This window comes from Podarcis filfolensis (assembly GCF_964270895.1).
Source record: "Podarcis filfolensis genome assembly, chromosome: 5".
NCBI classification, from domain to species: Eukaryota; Metazoa; Chordata; class Lepidosauria; order Squamata; family Lacertidae; genus Podarcis; species Podarcis filfolensis.
The window spans coordinates 28,373,683-28,399,608 of NC_139608.1; the positions used below are offsets into that span (position 1 = coordinate 28,373,683).

Consider the following 25,926-nt stretch of genomic DNA (forward strand, 5'->3'; position numbering starts at 1 on the left):
TGAGTAGCAAGGGTCGGGGGGGTGGGCAGTGTGCGCGAGCGCCGTGGGAGGTTGGCGCGCTTTTTGAGCCCGTTGCTATGGCAGCAGGGCGTGAGGGGATAAGTCACCTGCTTCCCGTTGCCTCACAGTGGGTTTTTTTTGGGGGGGGGGCGGTGTCGTAAGAGGAATTCGGAGAGGAAACCGCGCAAGAGGGTAAGGGAGGGGCTTGCATCGCGATCCTATGAACCATTATTGCGCCTAAGACGGAAGCTGAGGTGCGAGAGCCTGTTTTATTGTGTTTTGTACCCACACAGCCATAGAGCCCTCTGGGTGACCTTGAGCCTGTCGTTGTCTCGCAGCCTGTCTTACCTCACAAGGTTGTTGTGACGGAGAAGGGGCGGGTCTTGTTGTTCTCCACCTTGAGCTCCTTGGAGGGGAGATAAATGTAATAATAATAAAACAAATGATTACTCAAAAGGCCCAACTGACTTCAATGAGGCTTGCTCCTAGCTAAATGGAAGTAAGGGTAAAGGTAAAGGTAAAGGGACCCCTGACCATTAGGTCCAGTCGTGGCCGACTCTGGGGTTGCAGCGCTCATCTCGCTTTACTGGCCAGGGGAGCCGGCATACAGCTTCCAGGTCATATGGCCAGCATGACTAAGCCGCATCTGGCGAACCAGAGCAGCGCACGGAAACGCCGTTTACCTTCCCGCCGGAGTGGTACCTATTTATCTTGCACTTTGACACAGTGGCGTAGCGTGGGGGGTGCAGGGGGGCGGGCCGCACCGGGCACAACATCTGGGGTTAGGGCAAATCCATGGGTTAGGGGGCGCAAATCCACGGGTTAGGGGGCGCAAATTACTTGCCTTGCCCCGGGTGCTGACAACCCACGCTACGCCACTGCTTTGACATGCTTTCGAACTGCTAGGTTGGCAGGAGCAGAGACCGAGCAACGGGAGCGCACCCTGTCGCGGGGATTCAAACCATGGGGATTCGACCTTCTGATCGGCAAGTCCTAGGCTCTGTGGTTTAACCCACAGCGCCACCCACGTCCCACCCGCAGTACTGTAGCATGATCCAAACCAGGAAGAAGCCCCGTTGAACTCAACAACATGCGCTCACTAGGAAATGTGTAGGAAGGAGTGTAGCCCGGAGATACTTCAAAAGGTGCAGACAGCTTTGTGGGTGTTTCCTAGAGAAGAGCTTCCCTCCTGCCGTCACAACACTGTGCGAAATTTTAGCAGATGATGCCTGTTACGTTCAAGGAATGATCGAGTGTTACGATGAAAGGTGTGGAGGTTTAAAAGTTGTGCAGAAGGAATGTCAGAAGTTGCATCTTCTGTGTTTTAGTGCTGGACAGGTGGAAAAGTAATCTTTAAGCAGTTTACAGGGATGCAATAAATCAGTTAGAATCATAAAGCAAAACTTCAGTTAAAATGCCTGTGAGCCATGCATCCAAGCTATCGGGGCCCACCAATAGTGACTCCCTCCAAAGATATTGGTGATTGGGCAGGGATATAAGGCAGTCCTTGAGGTATCCAGGGCCTTGTAAATTAGTACAAAAGCTTTGAACCTGGCCTGGTAGTGTATTGGCAGCCAGTGCAAATTTTTTAGTACTAGAGTTATGTGTTGGCAATGGTCTGTCCTCGTTAACAGCTGCAGCATTTTGTAACAGCTGGAACCGCCAGACCAGGCCCAAAGGTAGCACCACAACAGAGCACATTGCAATAATCAAGCATTGAGGTTACCAGTGGAATTGAAGTGTAGCAGCCCTTGCCCCACCCTAATTATTTAAATGCTCTTTATCGGGATCACAAAATTCCATAAAGAATTTATTAACCTCCCCATCTCCAAGCACCTGTCAAAAACCTAGTCCCTCTAATTTCAGCTCACAGCTGCCTCTACCAGTAGAAAGGGCATGATACTAACCATTACTATGCCTCCAACCAAAGGGGAATGAAACAGAAAAACCTCAAGCACACCAAAGTCACTGGAAAGTATTCAGACTTTCTGTAGCTGCTGTGGGGTTATCTTATAAGAACAAAGTATTAGTTATTTCAGAAACAGTACGGTCTAAAAGAGAATTAATCTAGCATATCTTTCTGCAGCTTCGGAGAAAATCAGCAAGTTTGCAGAGAAATACTTCTGCAAAAGAGCAGTGACCATTTACTCTTTCCTTCAATTGTCAATATTAATTAATCCTGATCAGATACCCAAATAAATATTGGTGGTAATCAGTGAACCTTCAAAGTATTCATATTGACAGTATGAACAAATTTATATACTGTGGGAAATATATGCAATAGTGAAAAAGGCCAAGTTGTTTAAAACTTGAAAAGAAAATTAACATTATAAGTCAACACAAATATGATACAGGTCAGAGTTTAATAAACCACTACATTTTCAAAGCATTCTTATGACTCCCTGCTGTTTACCCTTTGAAGATGAATCTTTTATGCTTCAAAGTCAGGAAATAAGATACAATAGCAGAGGGTTTCTAAAATACTTTGGGGGATAAGAATGCTTGGCTCTTTGAATGGGTTTGTTTGTTTTATTGTCTTATTTGCAATGAAGAATGAGGTGTTCGTTTAAATGAAAAAATGCTTCTAGAGTGTTCTGATATGCACAATAGTATTGGTTTATAATCACTTGCTGGTTCACTTAGGATTAATTCACACTAACCAGCAGAGGTGTTTGCTGGGAGTACATTGGTTTTGGCTCTGCAACCGTCATAAAGTGGGAAAGGAAGTGGTGGGTCTGTAAACATGCAGTGGAGACTTATTAGGAAGGTGCATTCATGGCTTCTCATTTGTCCACTCTATCACCATGACTTTGCAGCAGCTATGGGGAACCTATGACCCTCCAGATGTTGTTGGACTATCATCAGCTCCAGTCAACAAGATCAAAGAGGATTAATTCAATCCTTGGGTCATGCTGCAATCCAGCACTCACAGATTGGAAACCCAGAATGAGGCTGGTTGATGCCAACCCACACCCTGCAATACTGCATAATTTTTTTTAGGCAGCACTAATTGCCAGACACAGGCAGACCAATCTGTGACAAAGAAATCAGCTGTTTTCCAATGGCATGCCACCTCTGATAGAGCTGCTGTCAGCAAGAAGATAATTAAATTTCTACATATTAGTTCTCCCTTTTGGATTTCTGGGATGGATAGTAGAACCAGTGTTGGGCCCGGAATCCATAATATGCTCCTTTACACTTGAAATTAAGCTAAAGACGGAATGCCAAATCATTAATCTACCATGCTTTCTCTTGATACCCGTAACAGACATTGTCTGAGACCTTGGTTCGATAGCCAAAGTTCTACATTGTGGGTTGTATGTAACAAGTGACTTCAGCAAACTTTTTTTTAAAAAAACAACAACACTTCATGCACAGCATATAATTATAACCATGCTTCACTTCTAGGCAGTCCTAAGTGGCTAGGTAGCAGTTTTGTACTTTGGTGCATGCATATTTACTGCTCAGGAATCTTAAGACAATGAAGAAAGGCTGAAGGGAATGATTTTTCATTGAAATGGGAAAGAGAAGCCTAACAAGACATCTTCAGGAGGAGGAGGTAGTGAGTAAAAATACAAATCTTGCATATACTAATTATCTCTTACTGTATTTACAAGGAAAATACCTTATGTTCTGACATCTGTCCCTGGTAAAACTCTCTCCCAGTACTAAAATAGGGACTCTACCAGACCCTATTTAAGATTTTGAGGGGGCCTATGGGAACAGTGATCAAATGAGGGGGATTAAGAGGGTCACTAATAACATCCATAAACCCCATCTCTTGACTCGCCCTCCAATTTTAGCCAGATTATGGCGAAACACCACTCCCTGTTCAGGCATTGTTGAACATTCATTTGTGGAGTTGCCTTATCATTCACTCTTGTCTTTAGCCCTAAATACGTAAGATCCACAATACAGCATAAGCAATATTATTGCAGGATATAAGTTTATTTGTTCATATAGAATGGCTGGGGAAACCCAGCCAGATGGGCAGGGTATAAATAATAAATTATTATTAATTATTATTCCAGTTTCTCTCCCATATTTGTTTATTTATTGTATTTGTTATTTGCTTTTTTCACAAGCTTGCAGGCTTTCCACAGGCATCTCCTGGCCACTGAGAGAACAGGATGTTGGGCTAGATGGAGCATTGGCTTGGTCCAGCAGGCTTGCCTTGTGTTCTTCAAACATTAAAAGGTCTATATACCTAAACCTACAAATCTCTCTCTTGCGCTCTCTCTCCGTGTGTGTGTGTGTGTGTGTGCGTGTGTGTGTACGCGCACGCATACGCATGTAGCAACATATGCACAATGGAACTGTTATATTATTCATCTAAAAAGAATGTCCAAACAAAGGCAACAGTCCAGACATAACATGCAATAAGACAACAACTTTAAAGTTTTGTAGAGTTCTTTTTATAATCAAGCAGTATATAAATTTTATAAAATAAATATTGCAAATGAGTAGTACACCTGATAGCAGCAGCCTTTTGCCAATGACAGTGATCATTACCATCTACATCATATGACAGACTTGTGAACTTGACCCAGTGAGGAACATTAGATAGACACACACACACTTATCAGTTAATCACAAAATGTGAACCAGCATAAGCAAACAAAGCATCTTGGATGGGGTGCTCCATTCAAACAAATACTTGATACAATATGAATCAGTTTTTATGCTTCCAGAAAATCCAGGGATTAGTGGTCAGCAAGCACACAACAGTGTCCAGAAGTATGATTTCAACCTAGTTTAGTTTTTTTGACCAGGCTCTGCCTCTTGCTTCATTTCAAAAAGGAAAATGTGACATCTTATTGAGTTTTTTACTGTAAAAAAAGAGAAAGAATAAATAGGTAAGCTAAATTTTTCCTTGCTTCCATACAGCTCTCCTGTCTTATATACCAAAACTGAAGAACCTGTGTCTTCTAGATATTAGTGGAGGAGACCCCTCATCTTCCCTCACCATTGACTATACTGGCTGAAGCTGAAGACAGTTGGAGTCTAACATCATATAACATGATAGGATCCTCTAGCTGCCCTATATCTATAACAGTGCAATCCTAGGTTTGCCTGTCAGAAGTTAGTCCCACTCAGACTTACTCCCAGGCAAGTATGCACAGGATTCCAGCCTTAATCTGCTGTTCCTTCCTATTGGAGAAGTGAAGAATGAAATGTTTCATTTTCACAGTGTGGCTCACCATCCTTAAGCACAACTGTGATATTATAGAAACCTCCCATAGTTAATATTCTGACAGGCAAACTTAGGATTGCACTGTTATAGATACAGGGCAGCTAGAGGATCCTATTATTTGCTTTGCCAGGGCAACCAATTCCTTCCTCCTACTGACCTCAACAAGCGGAGCTGTTTCTTCACCCAAGGTTCTCTGGGATTTGCGCAAGCTTTCAAGCCACCCTTAGTGTGAAATCTGGAAAGAGCAAAAATTTTTATCAGTTTTAAAATAACATAAACAGTTACAGTCAGCAGAATAAAGCAGAAAGGTCACATCTTCTAAGATGTGATTGAAGCTGTTGGCATTTTGTGTGTGTGTACAAACTAAGGTGGAAAGAGATCCTCTTGAAACCAACAAATGCACAAAAAATAGGGGAGGTGAAGAGGAATGGAGTTGTGTCATGCATTGTTAGTGACAGCATGAAATTTTAGTGTACTTTGACTGCATGGAAAATGTGAGACAGGAATGCTCCCCTGCAAGCTTTGTTGCTTGACTGTTTTCAGTTGCATTCAACTGAAAAGGCTTAAAAGCTACTAAGCAACAACAACTGAAGTTATGTACAGTGTAACTAAAGTTGTGTACACTACGGATAAGAAAGCAAAAATACTGATATCAAAAATAAAGAGATACTAAAAATAGCTCAGCTACAAGCTCTGACCTGGGTTAGGAGAAATGCCAATTTTTGTATCATCTTATGTTTCTCAAGTTCTACAGGGTTTAAGAACTATGGGATCAAAATAATGTTTCATTGTGGCTGCTCGAAACACAGTATTTGAAGCATTTTGGAGACCTTTTTTGAGCTAAACTCCTGGATGATTGGGCATCTATTTTTACTCTCCTTCATTGATACAAGTAATTGTTTCATTTTGTCAACTCACATGACAGCATTGATGTCACAGACTTCACTGGAAAGCTGTTCTGTGAATCCTCTGATAATCCGGCGAGGAAGAGGTGTCTTGGTATAGGAAAGACAGCAATCTTGGTTGCTTTGGGCTGGAGTGAGGAAGAAAAAATATACATTGATTAATTAATTTAATTCATTACTTGGGCTTTACCAGCAGGTCCCAGGGCAGATTACAAAAAAAATATATTAAATTAGGCACAAAGTAACATTTTCATCTCTATCACTGCCTTTCCTAGTGCACATAATTTGGATCAATTTGCTATCAGATAGCAAGCATTTCCAATAATGTTCTAGACTACTCTTCATTGTTGAGTGCCCAGAAGTTGGTGAACTAGTACAACATCCATCATCCTAAACCAGTTTAGCCAGTGGTCAGGGAAGATGGGGAAAGTATTCCAACAGCAGATGGAGACACAAGGTTGAAGTACACTATTCCGGACTAGTCTGTCTTTCCTTCCTTCCTTCCTTCCTTCCTTCCTTCCTTCCTTCCTTCCTTCCTTTCCTTCTTTCTTTTTAAGCCATTGGGAATCCTCCTATCTTCCATCTTAATTTTCAGGGCACATACCAACATCACAAGGAGTCCTGGAGCAAGAGGTATTCAGAAACACCACTCACCTTCACACATGCCCAGGAGTAGCAGCAGACCCACCAGAACAGCTAAGGGCACATTCTTCATGTTGAAGCCAGTCATCATGATCATGCTGCTGCTTATGTGCATCAAAAGAATTTGACTCTTCAGATGTGAGTGAACTAGCTTCAGTCAGCTTATTTATAACACCTGCTCGAGATCTCTGGCAGTTCACCTAAGGGCGTTTGTTCCGCTTTGCAATTCTGGGGATTTCCCTCTTACCTACTCTAGTTAGCTGATTTTATAGCATTGTTTGAATGCTGGTTAATTAATATAGGGATGTGTGTGCAGCCAAACAGAAGAGGGAATAGATCCTTTTTGTGACATCACCATTCACTGACCAAACTCCTGAGGAGTGGTAGGTGCAGGAAATTCCAAAATACTATTTCCCAAGTAGGAGGGGGGAAATCACACACATTGTGTTAATTCCCTGGAATGTCAAGTAGGTGTTAGGGAACTGTGGAGTTTCCCCTCCTTCTTTTCCCCATCATTTTTCTACATCATTTGCATTACCACAGCTGGGATACCAGAGTCTGTCAGTGAATATTAGAAACCAATAAACAGTAGTATTCAGCTAATTTTGGGGATATGAAAGGAAAGTACAAGCTGCAGAACTGTGGCAGAGAAGGAATTAATGGGTTAGCTTATGCAAAACAGCGTGGCTGGGCTGGCTAAGTGCAGAGCCATTAAGGAACCATGGGGAACCAGGTGATGCGCCATTAAGGGTTGCTGACAATGCAAAAGAACTGTCCTTCAGCCCCCTCCCACTCCAAGGAGTGGTCAGAGACAGGAGAATTGGCAGGTTGCCAAGGTGACGGGGGCATGATGTCACAGGAAAATTTGTGCCTTTAGAAAATTTAATGTTTGCTGGGAAAGAGTGGTGCAGAATTCAACGAGCTGCTGTGGAGGCAAGAAGCCGAAACAAAGAGATGGCACATAGGATGGCTCTGAATGCACTGCCAGGTGATGGGGAAGGACTAGATGCTCCTGAGGTGAGGATGCTGTAAATTCTGTACTCCATCTACACTCAGGTTGTAAATAAACCATATTTGACAGACACTGCCTTATTTTGCCTTGAAGAGACACAGACCCTTGTTCAGGGCCAAGACTCCTGGAATTTCGTGCACTGCTTGGCAGAGATTGGGGTGGCTTGTTAACACTGGTGTTAGAAGTGAGATCTGTGTTTCCTAGGGGAAAGGCCTAGGAGCAAAGTGTGTCTGACCTTTGTCTTCAGTGGCTTGAGAACAAAGGCAACTCTCTCCAAATGGTGATTTGCAACTGAATACTATGTAATCTAAGTTAGGCTCATAACAGAGCCAGCTGAGATACATTACTAGTTAACTACCAACTTGTTAGGCACTTACTGGGAGCTCTTACTTACCTTCAATGGTAATTTCCTATGTTAAACCTTAAGCAACACACATACAGAATCATTTTCCATTTCAATATACAATTAAACAATTATTGTTGTTGTTTAGTCGTGTCCAACTCTTCGTGACCCCATGGACCAGAGCACGGCAGGCACTCCTGTTTTCCATTGCCTCCCGCAGTTTGGTCAAACTCATGTTAGTAGCTTCGAGAACACTGTTCAACCATCTCGTCCTCTGTCGTCCCCTTCAAAAGCATCAATTCTTCGACGATCAGCCTTCTTTATGGTCCAGCTCTCACTTCCATACATCACTACAGGGAAAACCATAGCTTTTACTATACGGACCTTTGTTGGCAAGGTGATGTCTCTGCTTTTTAAGATGCTGTCTAGATTTGTCATTGCTTTTCTCCCAAGAAGCAGGCGTCTTTTAATTTCATGACTGCTGTCACCATCTGCAGTGATCATGGAGACCAAGAAAGTAAAATCTCTCACTGCCTCCATTTCTTCCCCTTCTATTTGCCGGAGGTGATGGGACCAGTGGCCATGATCTTAGTTTTTTTGATGTAGAGCTTCAGACCATATTTTGCACTCTCCTCTTTCTGCCTTCAAAGTTGTGTCATCTGCATATCTGAGGTTGTTGATATTTCTTCCAGCAATCTTAATTCCGGTTTGGGATTAATCTAGTGCAGCCTTTCACATGATGAATTCTGCATGTAAGTTAAATAAGCAGGGAGACAATATACAGCCTTGCCGTACTCCTTTCCCAATTTTGAACCAATCAGTTGTTCCATATCCAGTTCTAACTGTAGCTTCTTGTCCCATATAGAGATTTCTCAGGAGACAGATGAGGTGATCAGGCACTCCCATTTCTTTAAGAGCTTGCCAGGGTTTGCTGTGGTTGACACAGTCAGAGGTTTTTGCGTAGTCAATGAAGCAGAAGTAGATGTTTTTCTGGAACTCTTTAGCTTTCTCCATAATCCAGCGCATGTTTGCAATTTGGTCTCTGGTTCCTCTGCCCCTTTGAAATCCAGCTTGCACTTCTGGGAGTTCTCAGTCCATATACTGCTTAAGCCTGCCTTGTAGAATTTTAAGCATAACCTTGCTTGCATGTGAAATTAGCGCAATTGTGTGGTAGTTGGAGCATTCTTTGGCACTGCCCTTCTTGGGATTGGGATGTAACACTGATCTTCTCCAATTCTCTGGCCACTGCTGGGTTTTGTTTTTGTCCATGGAGTTTTCTTGGCAGGGATACTGGAGTGGCTTGCCGGTTCCTGCTCCAGGTGAATCACGTTTAGTCAAAACTCTCCACTATGACCTGTCCGTCTTGGGTGGCCCTGCATGGCATAGCTCATAGCTTCTCTGAGTTATTTAAGCCCCTTCGCTATGACAAGTCAGTGATCTAACATTAATGCCCTTCCCAATTCACAGTACATTTCAATGTTCCTCAATAGGTATGTTTTAAACCATCTGTAAAATGAAAATAAGGTTGGAGCATAAGTGCGATGCTGCAATGCAGAAGGCTCCTTCATGGACCCCTGCATTATAGACTTCACTCAGTGGTGGGCAAACAAGTACAGCTCCCTCTGCAGAATTTAATGCCCAGGCAGATTAGTATGGGAAGTTGTATTATTTCAGATATTTGGGGCTCAATTCATTTTGGGATTTATATGTCAGCATAAGCACCTTGAATCAGGCCTTGAAGATAATAGCCAACCAGTGCAGTTCTTTCAAAACGTGTTATATATCACTGTCCCACAGCTTCTACAAGCACCCTGAGTGATGTACTTTATACTAGTTGCAACCTCCAAACCCTCTTCAGGGACACCCTATGTAGAAGTTACCACAGTATGGATTACTGTGGTCAGATAATCTCTGTCCAAGAGTGGCCATAGCTGGTGAAACAGCCATAGCTAGGAAATAACACTCCTCACCACTGAAAATACCTGGGCGTCCAGTGACAGATGGCTCTAGGACTACCCAAGCTCCTTCCCACTCCTTCAAGGGAAGTGCAAGCCCTTCTAAAATAAGAAGGAAGTTACAAATCAGTTATAACTTTGTTTAATTAACAAATAAAATTCCCAACCCTGATTATGCCCTGAGATTATTGTTTCAGCCACCAAACAAGCCTTGTACTCCAGGGAACTTCCATCCTATGCTACAAGATTGTCAGGGCGTGGAGTGTTCGTTTGGAAACCCCCAGTGTAAATAAATGCAAACCAAGGCAGAATATTACATTCAATCACCCAGGGTTCTTTTTTATTTAATCCCCCTAGTTATAAAGGGAAGAACATGTGGAGAGAAGTTCACCTTTTCCTCAGCCTCTCATAGAAATCCAACTTCCCTTTTCTTCAACCAAGCTACCCCATGGTTCCAAAGCTCCCCTGCACCTTTTTTCATAACAAAAGCACACATACATTGATTGCACTCACACAGTTGACATTACTTTGGCCCAGAGAGACAACTATGTGCATTATTCAGAATTTAACTGATTTGTTCAGACATTCTCTGTTTTCAAACTTAAGTACCTAGACCTTCCAAATTAGTTACCTCTTAGATCTACTGTAATATGGATATTCTAGTCTCCTCTCAGAAGCCACAGAAGAACAAAGGCAAAACAAGAAGCTTAAGCTTCTTGTCAAATTTAGGGGTTGAGATCTATTGGTGTTTTGGCCCTCACTACTAGACAAACAACTCAGACTCTCAGCTCAATTTCTGCCAAAGGCTTTAATGCGTAAATCAGAACTGCACATAGGCAAGGTACATGGCTAAGTGCAAGTCAGGACATTCATCCAATGAGTGACACCCCCCCTTGAACCTTTCTTTTGAAGAGCAGGGCAAGCACAACTTCTAGCACAGCAAACAGCCATAGTCCCAGGACTAGTCATGTAAATGGGAACTCCTTCAAGTGAGTTTGGCCATGTTCTCAACAATGGGCATGCCAGCTCAGCTTCCAGTTTACTCTCAATCACTTCCATGGTTCCACACTGACTGGAGGAGGTATGCGGTTTGGAGTATCCAATGACACAGGGGCAGAGCACTCCTCTGTCAATCTGCTTGGTCCCTCCTCTGGGTCCAGCTCTCCACCCTCTGGCCATCTTCCTGGACTCACACACTTCTTGGCGTCCCAATTTCACATTCCCCCTAGGAACCTTCCCATGCTCATCCAGTGCTGGCTCCCTAAGCTCCCATTCCTCCTCGGGATATGACCATCCCCTCCATGATATCTCCACAGAGCTCCTGGCAATATTTATTATCATTAGTAGTAGTAGTAGTAGTAGTAGTAGTAGTATTAATTCAATGTAGCTCTAAGTAACTTGTTCTGTCAGTACAAAGATTTATCCTTGAGCAGCTGAATTTTCCCTCCTCTCCTCTACCCATGCACCCCTAACTCTGTTCGGGGGGGACGGACCGTTCTCCAAACCCTTTAGAGCAGATTTGAGGAGGATGCAGTGGGCACAAGAGGGAAGTGGGAACATCCCATTGCACAAGCATACATCACTGTGCTGATGAGACAGACTTGTTGAATACCGTCCATTGTTATCTCTGTGGGAAATATATTTTATATTTGCTTACACAATTGCAAAGGGTTTCTTATCATTACTGATTTCCTTTTCATTACATGACCTTACAGGTGCTTTACTATCTTGAATGGTTTATTTGTGAACATTTTTGGCGGCAGCACAGAAGACTTGAAGCCACAGGCTAAAGTCAACTGATTCCTCTGATTCTGGAGTAGGTCAGATGTACAGCTTGTATAAAATTGGCCAGGCTCCATTTCTCTCCACCCACAAAAAGGTGGGGGATTTTTTTTGTTTTGCCTAAAGAAAGGAAGAAGGATAGAGCCAATTAGAGTCAAATGCATTTTATTCATTCTGTAGATTTCCTGCATTTACAATGCAGTGTAACCTTACGTCAATTTCTGTTGCCACGCTCAAAGCTATTATGAAAGAAAGAAGTGGGGGAGGGGAAACTCTTTAGCAAAGCAGAGACAAGGAAGAAAGAATTGCAAATTGGAAGGGAAAAGTCCAGAGCGTAACTTCCAATTGCGAGGGCTGTGCTGCACAAAGCAGAGGAGGAAGCTGTTCCTCCAATAAAGCCAAACTGGAGAGAAGACACATGAAACATGCTGCTGTGTGTTGATGTAATTTGGAACAGGTCCAGCTCCCTCAAATTCTCCTCTGTGTCTTTTCAAAGGGCCCTGTCATGTCGTGCTGGAAAGCTTAATCCCTAGCACTGTAATGGGTTGGCTTAACACAGCGTACTTCACAAATCTTCTCTCAGAATTTCCTCTACAGCAGAGCCAACATTTCTCGGAAGACATTTTTCTAAGGTTTTTCTTTAGCTTCTCCTCCCCCACCCCTGAAAAAGAAGGCCACTTTGCTGAATCCTCTCAATGTTCTTTACCAGTTTAACCTCCGCCTCCACCCTAGTGGCTGACATTTCTCCCCACAATGTCCATGAATGAAGATACAGTGGTACCTCGGGTTAAGTAATTAATTTGTTCCGGAGGTCTGTTCTTAACCTGAAACTGTTCTTAACCTGAAGCAGTACTTTAGCTAATGGGGTCTCCTGCTGCCACTGCACCGCCGGAGCATGATTTCTGTTCTCATCCTGAAGCAAAGTTCTTAACCCGAGGTAATATTTCTGGGTTAGCGGAATCTGTAACCTGAAGCGTATGTAACCTGAGGTACCACTGTAAATACGGAGCACTGTGGAGAATGCAAAATGGAGGCCAAGCTGCCAATGCAGTGCCGCAGCAGAACAAAACATATATATATATATATATATATATATATATATATATATATATATATCAGGTGATCACCTAAATGGCAGTCATGCCTCAGGATTCTCCCCTTGTTCCAGGAGGAGGCTGGTCCATTAGAATGAATGCGGTACCAACCCAGCCCCACTTGCCTACCTTCTTACACCTATTCCAGGGCAGTGGCAGTGGCAGTGGCTATCAGTTTCCCCTTCCTTAGTCTCATTGTTGCAGGAAGGGGGGATAGGGACAAAACTAGAATTTGTTGGCTCTTCCTCCAACTGCCATTGTTTCTGGTGCCACCTGCTGTTGGCCTCCCTGCCTTGCACCCTACCAGTCCCAGTTGGCAACTAGTCACTACTGCTTGTACCTTGCTGCGGTTGGCAAGTTGCCAAATAGCTGCCTTCTAGCAAAATTTGGCCCTGGAAAACCACACAAGCCAAGTTTCACACGAATAATAAAATAGAAAGGCAGGGGGCGGGGGGACTTCCAAGCAAATGCCAGTATGTGAAATATTCACCACAGGTCTAATCTTAACATGTCCCTGCCCAAACCAAGGCTTTAGGCTATGCGGTGTGGTTGACTCGTCTGTCCCTTCAGTGCCAGGAACTCCTCCCACATCTCATTGCATAATTTAGGAAACATTTATTTGATACTCTGTGGGGCTGTGCAGCAACGCGGCTGGCTTGTGTTAGGAAAAGTTTGCCTTCTCCGCTGCTCACCAACAGCTGTAAAATGACAAGTACTCCAACTCCCATCATGACCCAAGGTCAGGAATGATGGGAGTTAGTCCAGCAATATCTGGGGCACCCAAAGCTTCCTGTCCCTGAATGGAATCCTGATGTGCACGACAGGGACAAATCTATGTTTCACCAAACTACCTAACAACCACTCTTGATATACTAGCCAGGGAATGAAATCACTTTCCAGAAACAAAACGTGGGAGCTTTATTCACACAAAAGGTGAGAAAATTAGACATCCATATAACAGAAGAACTACATTTGAGGATATTTGTCACACTATTCAGTGACAATCTAGAAAGGTTGATAGATGGAGTTCTCTATTGCAAGCCTTTGACATACTTATCCTATCTTAGTTATATTCTCATATTTACAGAAAGCAAGATAAGGCAACTACAAGAGGTTTAACCTGCGTGAGCTCTCATTAATTTTAACGCTTTGGGAAATAGCCAGTAATTAGCTATCGTCATAGAGATTTCTGTTCATTATTGCTTCCTTTCACGGCAGTTGACCCCATTCATTCTTTCGTCTCTTCACAGTCGTGTCTGTTATGTTCCCAGGGTTGCCCGTCCTTTTCCTGCACATGGTTTAATGAGGTGGGTGGTAGAGATGTGATGGAGATGCCCTTTCTCAATCCGTTTGTCATAGTTGATACTGGAAATCTATGAAACCAATTTGCCCTCATTCAGGAAGACTACAGAGTCGCATAGTCAGAGTATGGCTCCCTAGAAAAAGTGTGTATGGAAGTACAGTGGTACCTCGGGTTAAGAACTTAATTCGTTCCAGAGGTCCGTTCCTAACCTGAAACTGTTCTTAACCAGAAGCACCACTTTAGCTAATGGGGCCTCCCACTGCCACCGCGCCACCAGAGCATGATTTCTGTTCCCATCCTGAAGCAATGTTCTTAACCCGAGGTACTATTTCTGGGTTAGTGGAGTCTGTAACCTGAAGTGTATGTAACCTGAAGCGTATATAACCCGAGGTACCACTGTAATTACCAAAATGGTCTCTGGTTTGGAGCTTGTCAAAGGGAAAGTGACGATCCAAGACTCAACCATTTCTCTTTCTCTTATCCCAGACCATCAACCAGGCAGACCAGGGCTGCTGGGAACTGAAGCCCAACTTCTAGAGGGCAACACATTCCTCAGCCTTGCCTTATATTAATGGCCCACATTTGTTCCTTTAAAGCAATAAGGGTCCAGAGCCTCTTTGAGACATGATTGGATCTTTGCATTTTTAAAACATTTAAAGCAGTCGTGTGTGCAAGAATCAGGCTGGGGGTGTGCTGCTGGAAGAGGGTACCTTCTTCCCTTGTGTTGTTTTCCTGATGTGAATAGCCATAAAAACTTGTACAGCAAGTGAGATAGTGGCCTGTGCATGCCCTCAGCTGCAGAAACCAGGCAGATGGAGGCTTTTCCATGGATGTTTCCTTCTCTCTGCTGTTTATCCATAAAAATGGTTGTGTTCAGGTGTTCTAAACTGGGCTGAATCTGCAGATTCCCCAAACTCACTCAGCACTATCAGGACCTTCCAAGGGCCTGATAGCTAAATAGGGTCTATCGCCAGCCCTTCTGCCATTGCACCATAGCTGTCAAATGTCCCTTATTTGAAGGGACAGACCCTTATTCCAGCGCCATGTCCCGCTGCTGTCCCTTATTGATGGATGTCCCTTAAATGATGTCCCTTAAATTTCAAAGGAAGCAGCTCCTCTCCCTCCCTCCCTGCTGGCCAGAGAGGAGGGAGGCTCCAACTGTGTTGCTTGGCTGTGTGTTCACCCAATAAGAAGTCTAAGAACGACGGGGGGTGGAGCTTGCATGCCTTGTGTGTGGCTAGTTAATGCAAGCTGAGGGGGTTTTTGAATGCTGGATGCCATTTTGTTGCACGTGCTGCTGCAAACTTTGCAGTGCAAAGCCAGGCCGGGGAGCCATCTTAAGTTGAGGCTGCATAGGCCTTGTGGTGCATGTGATTCAGATTCTATTCAGTTGAACCTCTGGTTACAAAGTTGGTTGGACAGTGTTCTCGAAGCTACCAGCATGAGTTTGACCAGACTGCAGGAGGACAGGAAGACTAGAGTGCCTGGAACAGGTGAGGCTGCAGGTCCCTTATTTTGGCTGCTGGTCCCTTATTTTCAAGGCTGCTGGTCCCTTATTTTCAAATCTGTAAGTTGACAGCTATGCATTGCACCTCTGTCTGGTGATGACCCTCTCACCATCAGAGTGGCAACAACACTGCTGCAGCTTCCTGCCACCACCAGTTAGGTAAATCACCCTCCTGCCCCACAGATGAGTGTTACCCTTTTGTCCTTTGTGGGGGGTGATGCAATTCCTTTTATTTGGGGATTTGTCATTGCCACCCTACTCTACAGCAAAGCAATCTCCTTGTCAAGAAGGTTTCTCTGTCAACAATGGCTCCTGAAATTTCAAGAAGCAAAATTCCAGTTGACTTGAAGGAATGCCTTTTTCCATATACACCCACTCAACCACTTCTATCTGCAGAACTGGCACTTCTATGTCACATATTGTTTGCTTCACACACACACACAAGGAAATGAACCTTCAGTGTGGCAAGACCTGTACTCTAGAACGCCCTGCTCATTGATGTAAGACAGATGCCTTTGGTGTACAGTGATACCTCGGATTAAGAACTTAATTCGTTCCAGAGGTCTGTTCTTAACCTGAAACGGTTCTTAACCTGAAGCGTGCTTTTGCTAATGGGACCTGCTGCTACTGCTGCCGCTGCACCGCTGGTGCACAATTTCCATTCTTATCCTGGGGCAAAGTTCTTAACCTGGACCAACCACTTCCTGGTTAGCGGAGTTTGTAACCTGAAGCGTCTGTAACCCGAGGTACCACTGTATTGTTTTTGCCATCTGTTAAAACCTTTTTAGTTTAGGCAAGCCTACCCAAACGTGTAAATCTGATACCTATTTTAATATGTAATTTTATTTACAATTTATATATTTTTAAGAAAAACTGTTTACACACGCATACACAAACAAATATGTATTATAAAAATGTTTAAATTTATATTTTATGTAAGCCACTTAAGAGGTTTTGATGACTGAGCAGTTGGTAGATAGGGAGATAGATCCACTTAAACAAACCTGTTTCATTCCATTATTCTACTTTGAGGTACAAAACCCACATGAGTTTCAGCCCACATATATCTGACATGGTGGCAGCACATCATTATTTGCTTTTTGTGGGCAGGTTTGTGGGTAGACTGAGCACACTAAAGAAGAAAACATTTTCACATAATGACCAATCTGGAAAAGTAACTATTTACCTGTTCCTGTATCCAGTTCCCTAACATCTCAAGTCCTTTGCTGCTTTAACTTTGAAGCCAAAGTTCAAACCAAGTTGGGAATCACAATGAGTAATTATACACTTTCTGGCTGCTGTGGGACTTCCTCGCGCGCGCCCCCCCCCAATAGCTTATGTTTGATCAGAGAAAAAGGCAAAACACACACACCCTGCCCCCCCCCACCTTGAAGTATGCTAACACCATTTATCTGGTTGTATTCAGGGAAGTAGCAACATGGGGTCCTATTGTGTAGCACAGATCCTGGTTGGGGAAGGGACATAGTTCAGTGTTCAATCAGTTGCTTTGTATGCAGAAGTCCTCTGGTTCAGTCACTGGACATCTCCAGTTGAATGGTCAGGTAGCAAGTGATAGGAAAGACCCCTCTGCTGGAAACACGGAAGTTCTACTGACAGACGTGTCATGGCAAATTCAGATATGTGGGGTCCCTTCTTGATAGTTACAGCTCTGCCCTCTCGCAGCATTTAAAGATTATACAGCCAGCTAAGAATGTACAATAATCATTTGGATGCACAATGATAATAACTAAAATGCATTGCAATAATCAGTGAAAATCTCCATGTTTTGCCTTTCAGCTAGATCTACTATTTTCTGTGCACATTCATAGGCAAGTGATTTGGAATGCTCCAATGTCTCCTTTTGGGAGGATGTAAGTTGTGTTTTCCTTGAAGTACATAACAGAACTTGCATACCATTCTCTTGAAACTGACTACCTTGCATTCTCAAGGTTTCTAGATGGAGTGCTGTATATAGAACTCCTCCTCAGTGTTTTTCCCTGCACACCTCCAGAGTGACTCTAGGGGCCAATCCCCAGTGGCTCACACACCTCCTTTAACTCTAATTGGCTCCAATCAACACAAAGGGTGAGAAGACTTCTCAGTGGCTAAAATCTGATAACGCCTCTTTCATTTCCCCTCTTAATCTCCCCTCTTATAGCACTGTGAAATATAACTGAAATGGACAACATAGCTTTCCAGATTTTCTTTTCAGGAGGGTGGAATATAAATACTTTTATAAATCAACAAAGGCTTGTAGTAAAATTAAATAAAACATACTGTAAAGGTAATCACATTAACATTGTCCATTTTGCTTTTTCAAGCAGCAAAATGAAATTATCCTGGGCACGGTCTCTATTAATGGGGGGGGGGGGAGGGCTCACACAGCAGATCTCAGATCTTTCTTGCAAATTTTACATGGCTATTTCAGTTTGCCATAGCCCTTCCCACATACTCTACTCCACGAGAATCCATGCCGAAAGCAATCTCACGGTAGATAAGTGTAGATTCTACCCAGGTCACAGTCCTAGTTTAATGTAAAACTATCATACAGCATGCCTAGCCTGGGCTTTAAAACAGGCCAAAGGTCCCTTTTGTTTCTATGTATAACCTCATCAGAACTTCATTTTGTATCTCAGCTTGCTTGCACCTTCTCCCCCGATTAACAAAAAGCAGGAGCCACTTTGTAAACAGAATCAGAATTAAAAGATCCTTGTAATATGTTTTTCATTTCCTTTGAGAGGAGGATGTTGAAATGGAGCCAGTTTTTCAAGGCGGTGGTAGCTTTCAAAGTTGAAAGACTGGAGTAACAAGAACAAGGCACGAAAGAGACTGCACCAAAGTATATTAGAATAAAGCAACCCACAAGATTTAAACTACAAGCACAGCCAGTGGAATAAGAAGTGCCGAGAGTTAACCTACAGCAAAGGTGGAAACAGGATCAGGAATTCGCTATATTTGAAAAGGTTTGACTTTGTCTGGATTTTAAAACATCCGAAATCCAGGACATGCACTGGCAAGAAATAAAAGGAAGGCAAAGGAGAAAAGTTAACTCAATCATCTGAAGAAAGCAGAGAAGTCTGTAGTTCTGTGACCAGCCAAAGGACTTGAGAAGACAGCATGGGTAACTACATGATAAAGCAAAGTTATCTCTAGAAACTTTAGAAGAGATGTGTTAAGATAGACATAGCTAATATGGTGAACTTTAGACATTGTCTAAAGACTACCATCAGGATTTGGAGTCTAGCAGTATCTGGAGAGTACCACATTGACTATTCTCATGTTAAGAGAAAACGAAAACTCATGGTACTAATGGAGTGTTAGACCTGTGGGCAGAGTTTCTTTCCATCCATAAAAACCCCTCTTTGTCTGAAGTCTATCTTAGGGTGATCGGGTAAAAAAGCAGGCTGGCAAATTCAGGTTGTGCAATTAAAGTAACCTTGGTGCTTAAGTGCAACAAACCCACTTCCAGGAGATAAATAAATATTGAAAGGAGGGGGGTGGGGAAATTAACTGGAAGGTTTGGTATAATGACTGCTTGGCAGTTGTATAACCTCCCTGTAAACAATTTGGAATGAATGTTCAGTGCAAGGTAATTTGGATCCACCTTAGTGGTTGTGTACTACTAACTTTAGAAGGGGTGATTCCAGCAGGTGTGGCTTTGCATGACAAGTCACACCTCCTGAAAATCCCTCATTGATATAGCTACTCTAAGCTCCTCTTTTTCACCTGACTACTCCTAGTCTCTATGGGAATTGCACATGAAGTAATTTTGATTAAGATTTGCTAGGATTCCAGCTGTGTTTACAAGAGAAGAATAAGCTATCTTGCAAAGCAGGTCGGAAACCTCATCCAAATGAAAGAGAGGCATGTAGTAAGAGCAAACAAATCAGGGCCAAGTCATACTGAAGCCAAAAATGCCTACAGCAGAACCGGCCCACCCATGAGGCAAGATGAGACAACTGCCTCTGGTGGCAGGATACACTGGGGCAGCAGATCATCATCATCAGGTGCCGCAGTGGCAGGGATGGCTGTGACATGCTCCTTGGCGGCCAGATCTGTTGCTGTCTCAGCAGGCACCACCACCCATGCCACTGCGACAGCGACCTCTTGGCAAATAGGTGCCACTGGTGGTCTCCCAGCCAAAGGGGAGGACTAGTGGTTCTGCCCTCTGGGGTTTCCAGGGCTCTGCATCAACCTGGCATAATTCAGAGCAGCCGCATTCTCCCCACAAAACCTGCCATGGCAGACTTTGACTTCCATTTCAACCATAGAGTAAGGTTGATTTGATTCTCTTCCCCCTTGTTCCTGGTGTAGATCTTCACTCACCCCTTTTTCCCTGGCAGGGGGAACATTTTGTCGTTCACCTCAAATGCCAAAATGTCTTGGGCCAGCCCTGGTCCACAGTCCCTTGTTCTTATTTTGGGGGGCAGGTGCAAACACTCTGATCAGACTTGCTTTTGCTGTTGGGTTCTCGCTATTTGAATGGTTTTAATGCACAGCTTTAAGTTGACATTAATTCACAGAACAAGCCATCAGCCAGAACCTCTTGCAATTCTTCTTTCTGCTATTCATGAGTAAATCTGTCAATTTCAGTTTCTCTGTTTCTAATTTTTCCATTCTTAAATTTAGTTATACACATTTCTACATTTCCAGTTTGTGAATATATAATTTGAAGGACCTTGTGAAATTTCACCATCATTTTTGTGTTAATTCTACTAATATACATGTATTATTATGACTAATATACACACTTTGCAAAGCACTTTCCCCTAATAGAAATAATTTTTGCGTGCTATTTTCATTAATATAAGCATTTTATGCACACTTTGCTTCAGTACTGTATATGCATTTCTGTAGATGTTACTTGGCTGGAGAACTGCATTGCAAATTTCACAAAAGTGAATTTTTAAGGATGGCTGTTTCGTTTGCGTATTGTTTCAGAAAGTGTGAATTAAATAGGTTCACCATTAAATTAGAACTGAATTTCTCTACATATGATGATACACTATTTTAAAAAAACTAGAGATGGTTCTAAGCAGTAATATAAAGACAATATGTTTTTGGCTAGTAAAAAAAAATGCCAATCATTTGATCCTCATTAAGTGTGCATCTACTTAGAATTGCTATTGTTGTTAATGACTTTCTAAACTTGCATGATCATTGAAGGTGGAGGGGGCAATGTAGTCACTTTACTGATATTTGCCACCAAACAAGGTTTGCCTTATCCAAATGCTACCTGGATTCACCTGCTTCTGTATAGACACAGGCTGAGTTTTCTCCCCCTACATCATTTTGCGTCCTGCGTGGTGCTTTGTTTTGCAGTAAAAGACCAAGCTTTCTTCTTTATTTCTCTATGCTAACGATGTAAAGAAGGACTTCCACATAGTTATGTATTTATTTCTGACAAGCAAGTTAAAGCCACCGTAATAAATACCTGGAGAAACTACACTAGAGCTTTGACAATTTCAGAGGAAAGTCAAGCTGGTTAATAAGTAAGAGGCATTTTAACACAGGATTCTCATAAGGTTTTGAGCAGATATGCCTGTGGATCTCAAAAGAACAGCTGCAAGCTTGTGAAAGGTATTGTATTGAATACAAATGCAGAAGGACAGAATCATTTGTACTACCTTAGGGCTGTGTTTTTTGTGTCTTTTCAACCTTGAGCATTGATTCAGGCTCCATCTGAGTAATAGTAAATAAACAGCTTTGCTGAAAGGGTTGCATAGAAGGTTTTCCAGCCTAAGAGGGGAGAGGAAGGCTGAAGTTCAGACTGTACATGAGGGCAGTACATAAGTAATTGACTCTACCAGTATATACAGTGATTAATGTTTGTCTTGCATTTTGCTGGAGTCTTACAAAGAGGCTTTCTGGTACAGTCAGCCCAGGGCATATGTAAAATCAGTGCTATTTTTCTAGAAGAAGTGCTGGGACTCACCATGAACGCCTCCCTTGTTCTCTTATAATGGCAATGGCGCCCACCTGAGAGGTGCTGGAACTGAGTTCTGGCGAGTTCCAGCTGAAAAAAAGCCCTGCGTAAAATATAAAAATGTGGCTGTGGGTGTTGACAAGCCCATGAATAGGAACCTGACCAGGGCTTAACTCTTGGCATAGCTGTTGTGCACTTTAAGACTTAATAAAAAACACCACACATGGTTAGAGCATAAGACTGGGGCCTGAAGGACCAAGGTTTAAATCAGCTATGAAGCTCAGTGGCGTGGCCTTAGGCTGGTCCCTGTCTCTCAGCCTAACCCACCTCACAGGGTTGTTGTGAGGATAAAATGGAGTGGGGAAAAATGCCACTATGAGCTCTTTGGAGGAAAAAGTGGGATATAAACTGAATAAATAAATAAATATTGACTTGCTTTGTATTTGGGAGTAACCTGCTTCGTTGCCAGGGATGGGGTGGGTGGCTTAATAATTTGACTGCGAAATCAAACTAGGGAGTGTCCAGCCATTTCCACTGTGCCATTTTCTTGATGAAATGCCAACTTGCAGGGGTAACCATTCCATTAGTCAAAATGTGGCAGGTGCCTCGGGTGGCAAATGCTTGAAGCTGTCGCAAGGTGTTGGGGGGCAGAGAGCTATGTGCCCCTAAGCCTGCTGCCCTCAGATGTATTACAAGTGAAAGCAACAGCCCTTCTGCAAAATGGCTCATTGTGCATTTTTCAGTAAGAGTCTCTCCCTTCCATCTCTTGCTTCCTTGTATTTTAGCTGGGAAAACGACAGATTGTTGGAGGAAAATGCAAAGCAGTGAATGGATTTTCCCCACCTTGATCCTTTGCATATATGGCTTCTTCTCCTTGATGAGACCATCTGAGGCTTTCTTGACTCCTTATCTTGCTGGGCCTGATAAAAACCTGACTATTGATGAGGTACAGTGATGCACATTTTATTCACGCTAAGGTATTCAGTCATATGTCGGGAGTGAATTACAAATGGGGAAGGAATTCATTTAACCTTATAAACAAAAGGTAACTTATAATTTTCTACAGAGAAACCGTTACCTTCATCCCACTTTTTATAAATGTAAGTTTAGATACGTGTACTTCGTTAAGTTTTATATTTCAGGGTCTGTGGAACTTCTTGCCACAATAATTCAGAGTTCCTCCATGTTTGCCATCTCTTACACCTCCTGAAGAGACTGAAACCTGTTGGACATACTACCTCCCACAATACATTTCTTTTTTACTTCTGAACATAATTTCAAGGCTTTCATCCTGATTTTTGTTTATTTTTATTTTGTTTTGGTAACAAAGCAACCTGGTCGCACACGCAGGCCCACAGTGAACTCACAGCAAGCAAGTTTTGTCCCACTCCTTTCCAGGACATTACTTTCTGTGGCTGGCATTATTAAAGCTCCAAGAGAGCAAGGTGTATTATCCTTGCAAGTAAAAGAATGACTGAAAATGCCCTGTGTGAAAAAAAGAAATGACAGCAATGAAGCATCAGGCATCATGTGTGAAAAGATCAGCTGTCAATCTAGCTCTGGAATGCCAGTTTGGAATTAAGCAAAGCAAGTTGCTGCCCATGTGTTGTGCCTAAAGAAAGGCCAGGCTGTGAATGAGATGGTGAGCTAGCCACTAACTGCTAGCAAAACTTGAATGGGAGAGAATAGGGGACTGAAGAGACAGAGGAGCTGTTAGAGGAGAAAACAGGCCTTGGCTACCAAAGTTCGCCTAGGGTCTCCACCGTAAAATTATATTGTAGTTTCAATAATTGCTTCTATATTTTTCATGCCTTATATTTGTTAGCCTTTCAATGTTACAAAATTCTTCCTTTTCCCTTCCAGGTGACGCAGCACGTTTTCCCTGTTTGGACGTACTCCTACTTGGCTCTACTAATCCCAGTATTCCTGATCACAGACTATGTACGCTATAAGCCTGTCATTATTCTCCAGGGAGTTAGTTTCCTGATCACCTGGCTGCTGCTTTTATTTGCATATGGTGTGCCTGCCATGCAGCTGGTGGAATTTTTCTATGGCATGGTGACTGCCACAGAGGTTGCCTACTATGCCTACATATACAGTGTTGTCAGTCCTGACCATTACCAAAAAGTCACTGGCTATTGCAGAAGCATCACTCTCGTGGCATCCACCATAGGTTCCTTGCTGGGCCAGCTTCTAGTCTCTCTGGCCCATGTCTCTTATTTTTACCTCAATGCCATAACCATGGCCTCTGTCTCTGTGGCCTTTATGTCTTCATTTTTTCTACCCATGCCTCAAAAAAGTATGTTCTTTCATAGAACGTCTTCCCCAGAAGCATCCATCGGACCAACAGATAAGGATCCACCAAATGTCTCAGGCCAGCCAAGCCACCAATGGGATCTGTGTGTTCCAACAACATCCGCCAACTTCCAGAATGTGCCAGTAGATCAACTGCCCAAAATAAAAGACCAGAATCGCTTTCTGACCGTGCTTCTCCAGCTCTGTAAAGACTTGAAGGAATGCTATACCACAAAGAAACTCCTTTACTGGTCAATATGGTGGGCATTAGCCACTGCAGGATTTAACCAGGTTTTGAATTACGTCCAAGTACTGTGGGATGCTAAAGCACCTTCCCATAGCTCTCAAGTGTACAATGGAGCTGTTGAAGCCATAGCAACATTCCTGAGTAAGTATCCCTCTTAAAATATATCCTGTATGCAAACAACCATGTAAATGCACTTAATTCCCCCATTCCCACGCAGCATAGGAAGGTGAACAAGATAACCAGGTATGAGAAATCATAAAACATTTTCCAGAATCCCACACGCCATCTAGGTGTGGTGTGCATAATGTTTTGGGGCACACAAGTGGCGCCATTTATTTCAGTGGAGGTAATTTTCACATGCAGCAGTGAAAATGAACAGATATCTGGGGAGGGGAACTCTTTGTGCACATCAGAAATTCCATAGTCATAAGAAATAAATTGGAGGGAACAAATTATTTTTGCAGTGAGTTTGGTCCACAGCTCACAACTTGTGCCTATCTAGAAATGTGATGAAGTGTCTGATCACATAGATTTGTTTATTTAGGTACTGCTATTGTATTTGCTTTCTGTACAAATATGCAAGTAGTTGACTTGCGGCTTATACAGCGGTTATGCTCTGGAAATACCGTATTGGCCCAAAAATAAGCCGCACTCCTCTCCCCCACATTCTGATTGTGAAAAGTTAAAGTGCAGCTTATATTCACGACCTTATACAGCCGGCAAAGCGGTGCAGCTCCACCCCCCCCCCCGAGAGCGTGGGGCAATAGTGCCCATCTCGTCCGCGGCTCCCAAGCCTTCAAATTTTAAATTGGGCCAAAATCATGTATAGTCAAAACAACCCTTTGTAAACTATAACCTTACTGCACTCTCCCAAGGCCACTACAGACTCTCCTTGCACCTGAGCGCTGTCCCACATAAGTGCAATGGGGTGGAATTGTCAATGGTTTTCCCCCACTCTCCCGTCCACTTCCAACGTTTTTCCTGCTCTAGTTTGTCCCATAATCTTTAGGACTTGTTGCAGAACAATTTAAGCTACTCTTCTGTAATTGTTTATTAAATCTTACTCAGTTGAAGTATTTTCATTCCCCTTTAAGAGAAATGCTTTAGGCATCTTACAGTATTATTTTGTATCTACATTTTGAGGGAAATAGGGTATTTTAAAACCATTTTAGCAAGACTTGAGAACCTGCAGAACAGGGGTGGCTAACCTGTTACTCTGGAAATGCTGATGGATGCCAGTTCCAGCCATCTCTTATCATTGGCCATCTAGAAAGCCAGATGTTAGCCACCCTTGCTGCAAGTGCATAGTAGTCTAAAACTTATCTCTTTCTCCAGGTTCAGTAACATCACTGGCTGTGGGATATGTGAAAATGAACTGGGACCTTACAGGGGAGATGGCGCTGGGAATCTTCTCTGCCCTGGATGCAGGTTCCCTGCTTCTGATGCATTTTACCAGCAACATCTGGGTTTGCTATGCTAGCTATCTAGTTTTCAAGGCATGTTATATGCTCCTTATAACCATAGCAACGTAAGTATATATAGGTATAGTTCACTTAGGCCAATTTGTTATTGTTTGGGCCCTTTATTACAGGGAGGTTAGATAAAGCCAGTGAAAGTAAGAAACATTGGGGGGAGAGGTTCAGGGGCATACCCTGTGAGACATAAAAACTATTGAGAGGGAAGTGCAGAACTCTCTCTTCAAATATCAGAATGGCTGTCAT

The 25,926-nt window shown here is 43.0% G+C and overlaps 2 protein-coding genes across 10 annotated transcripts in view; one reads left to right on the top strand and one right to left on the bottom strand.

The window, feature by feature from the left end:
* The first annotated feature begins 33 nt into the window (after positions 1-33).
* The window catches only part of SLC19A3 (solute carrier family 19 member 3), a 29,827-nt gene continuing 3,934 nt past the window's right edge, over positions 34-25,926 (top strand). Inside the window, exons 1-7 of one of the 9 annotated variants that reach the window (XM_083613829.1) lie at positions 36-192; positions 17,535-17,608; positions 17,695-17,822; positions 18,478-18,858; positions 22,449-22,609; positions 23,527-24,346; positions 25,541-25,733. In XM_083613829.1, coding sequence (XP_083469955.1) covers positions 18,855-18,858; positions 22,449-22,609; positions 23,527-24,346; positions 25,541-25,733 — 1,178 coding nt within the window. In that variant the 5' untranslated portion in view covers positions 36-192; positions 17,535-17,608; positions 17,695-17,822; positions 18,478-18,854. Of the gene's footprint in view, positions 193-6,795; positions 6,880-17,534; positions 18,859-18,878; positions 20,010-21,250; positions 21,318-22,448; positions 22,610-23,526; positions 24,347-25,540; positions 25,734-25,926 lie in introns of those variants that run through there. The other 8 variants (XM_083613826.1, XM_083613825.1, XM_083613830.1 and 5 more) reach the window with 8 other exon arrangements.
* Positions 4,393-6,865, bottom strand: CCL20 (C-C motif chemokine ligand 20). The gene is made up of 4 exons (XM_083613986.1): positions 6,754-6,865; positions 6,113-6,227; positions 5,352-5,429; positions 4,393-4,829 (listed from the first exon to the last, which is right to left on the bottom strand). Exons 1-4 carry the CDS (start codon positions 6,854-6,856, stop codon positions 4,793-4,795), a joined length of 333 nt encoding a protein of 110 aa, XP_083470112.1. The 5' UTR covers positions 6,857-6,865; the 3' UTR covers positions 4,393-4,792.

Coding starts and splice junctions, on each gene's coding strand:
- CCL20 (XM_083613986.1), bottom strand. CDS start 6,856: ATGCACATAAGCAGCAGCATGATCATGATGACTGGCTTCAACATGAAG. Junction 6,228..6,753: donor ACTCCTGGGCATGTGTGAAG/GTGAGTGGTGTT, acceptor TCCTCACTCCAG/CCCAAAGCAACCAAGATTGC. Junction 5,430..6,112: donor TGTGACATCAATGCTGTCAT/GTGAGTTGACAA, acceptor TGCTCTTTCCAG/ATTTCACACTAAGGGTGGCT.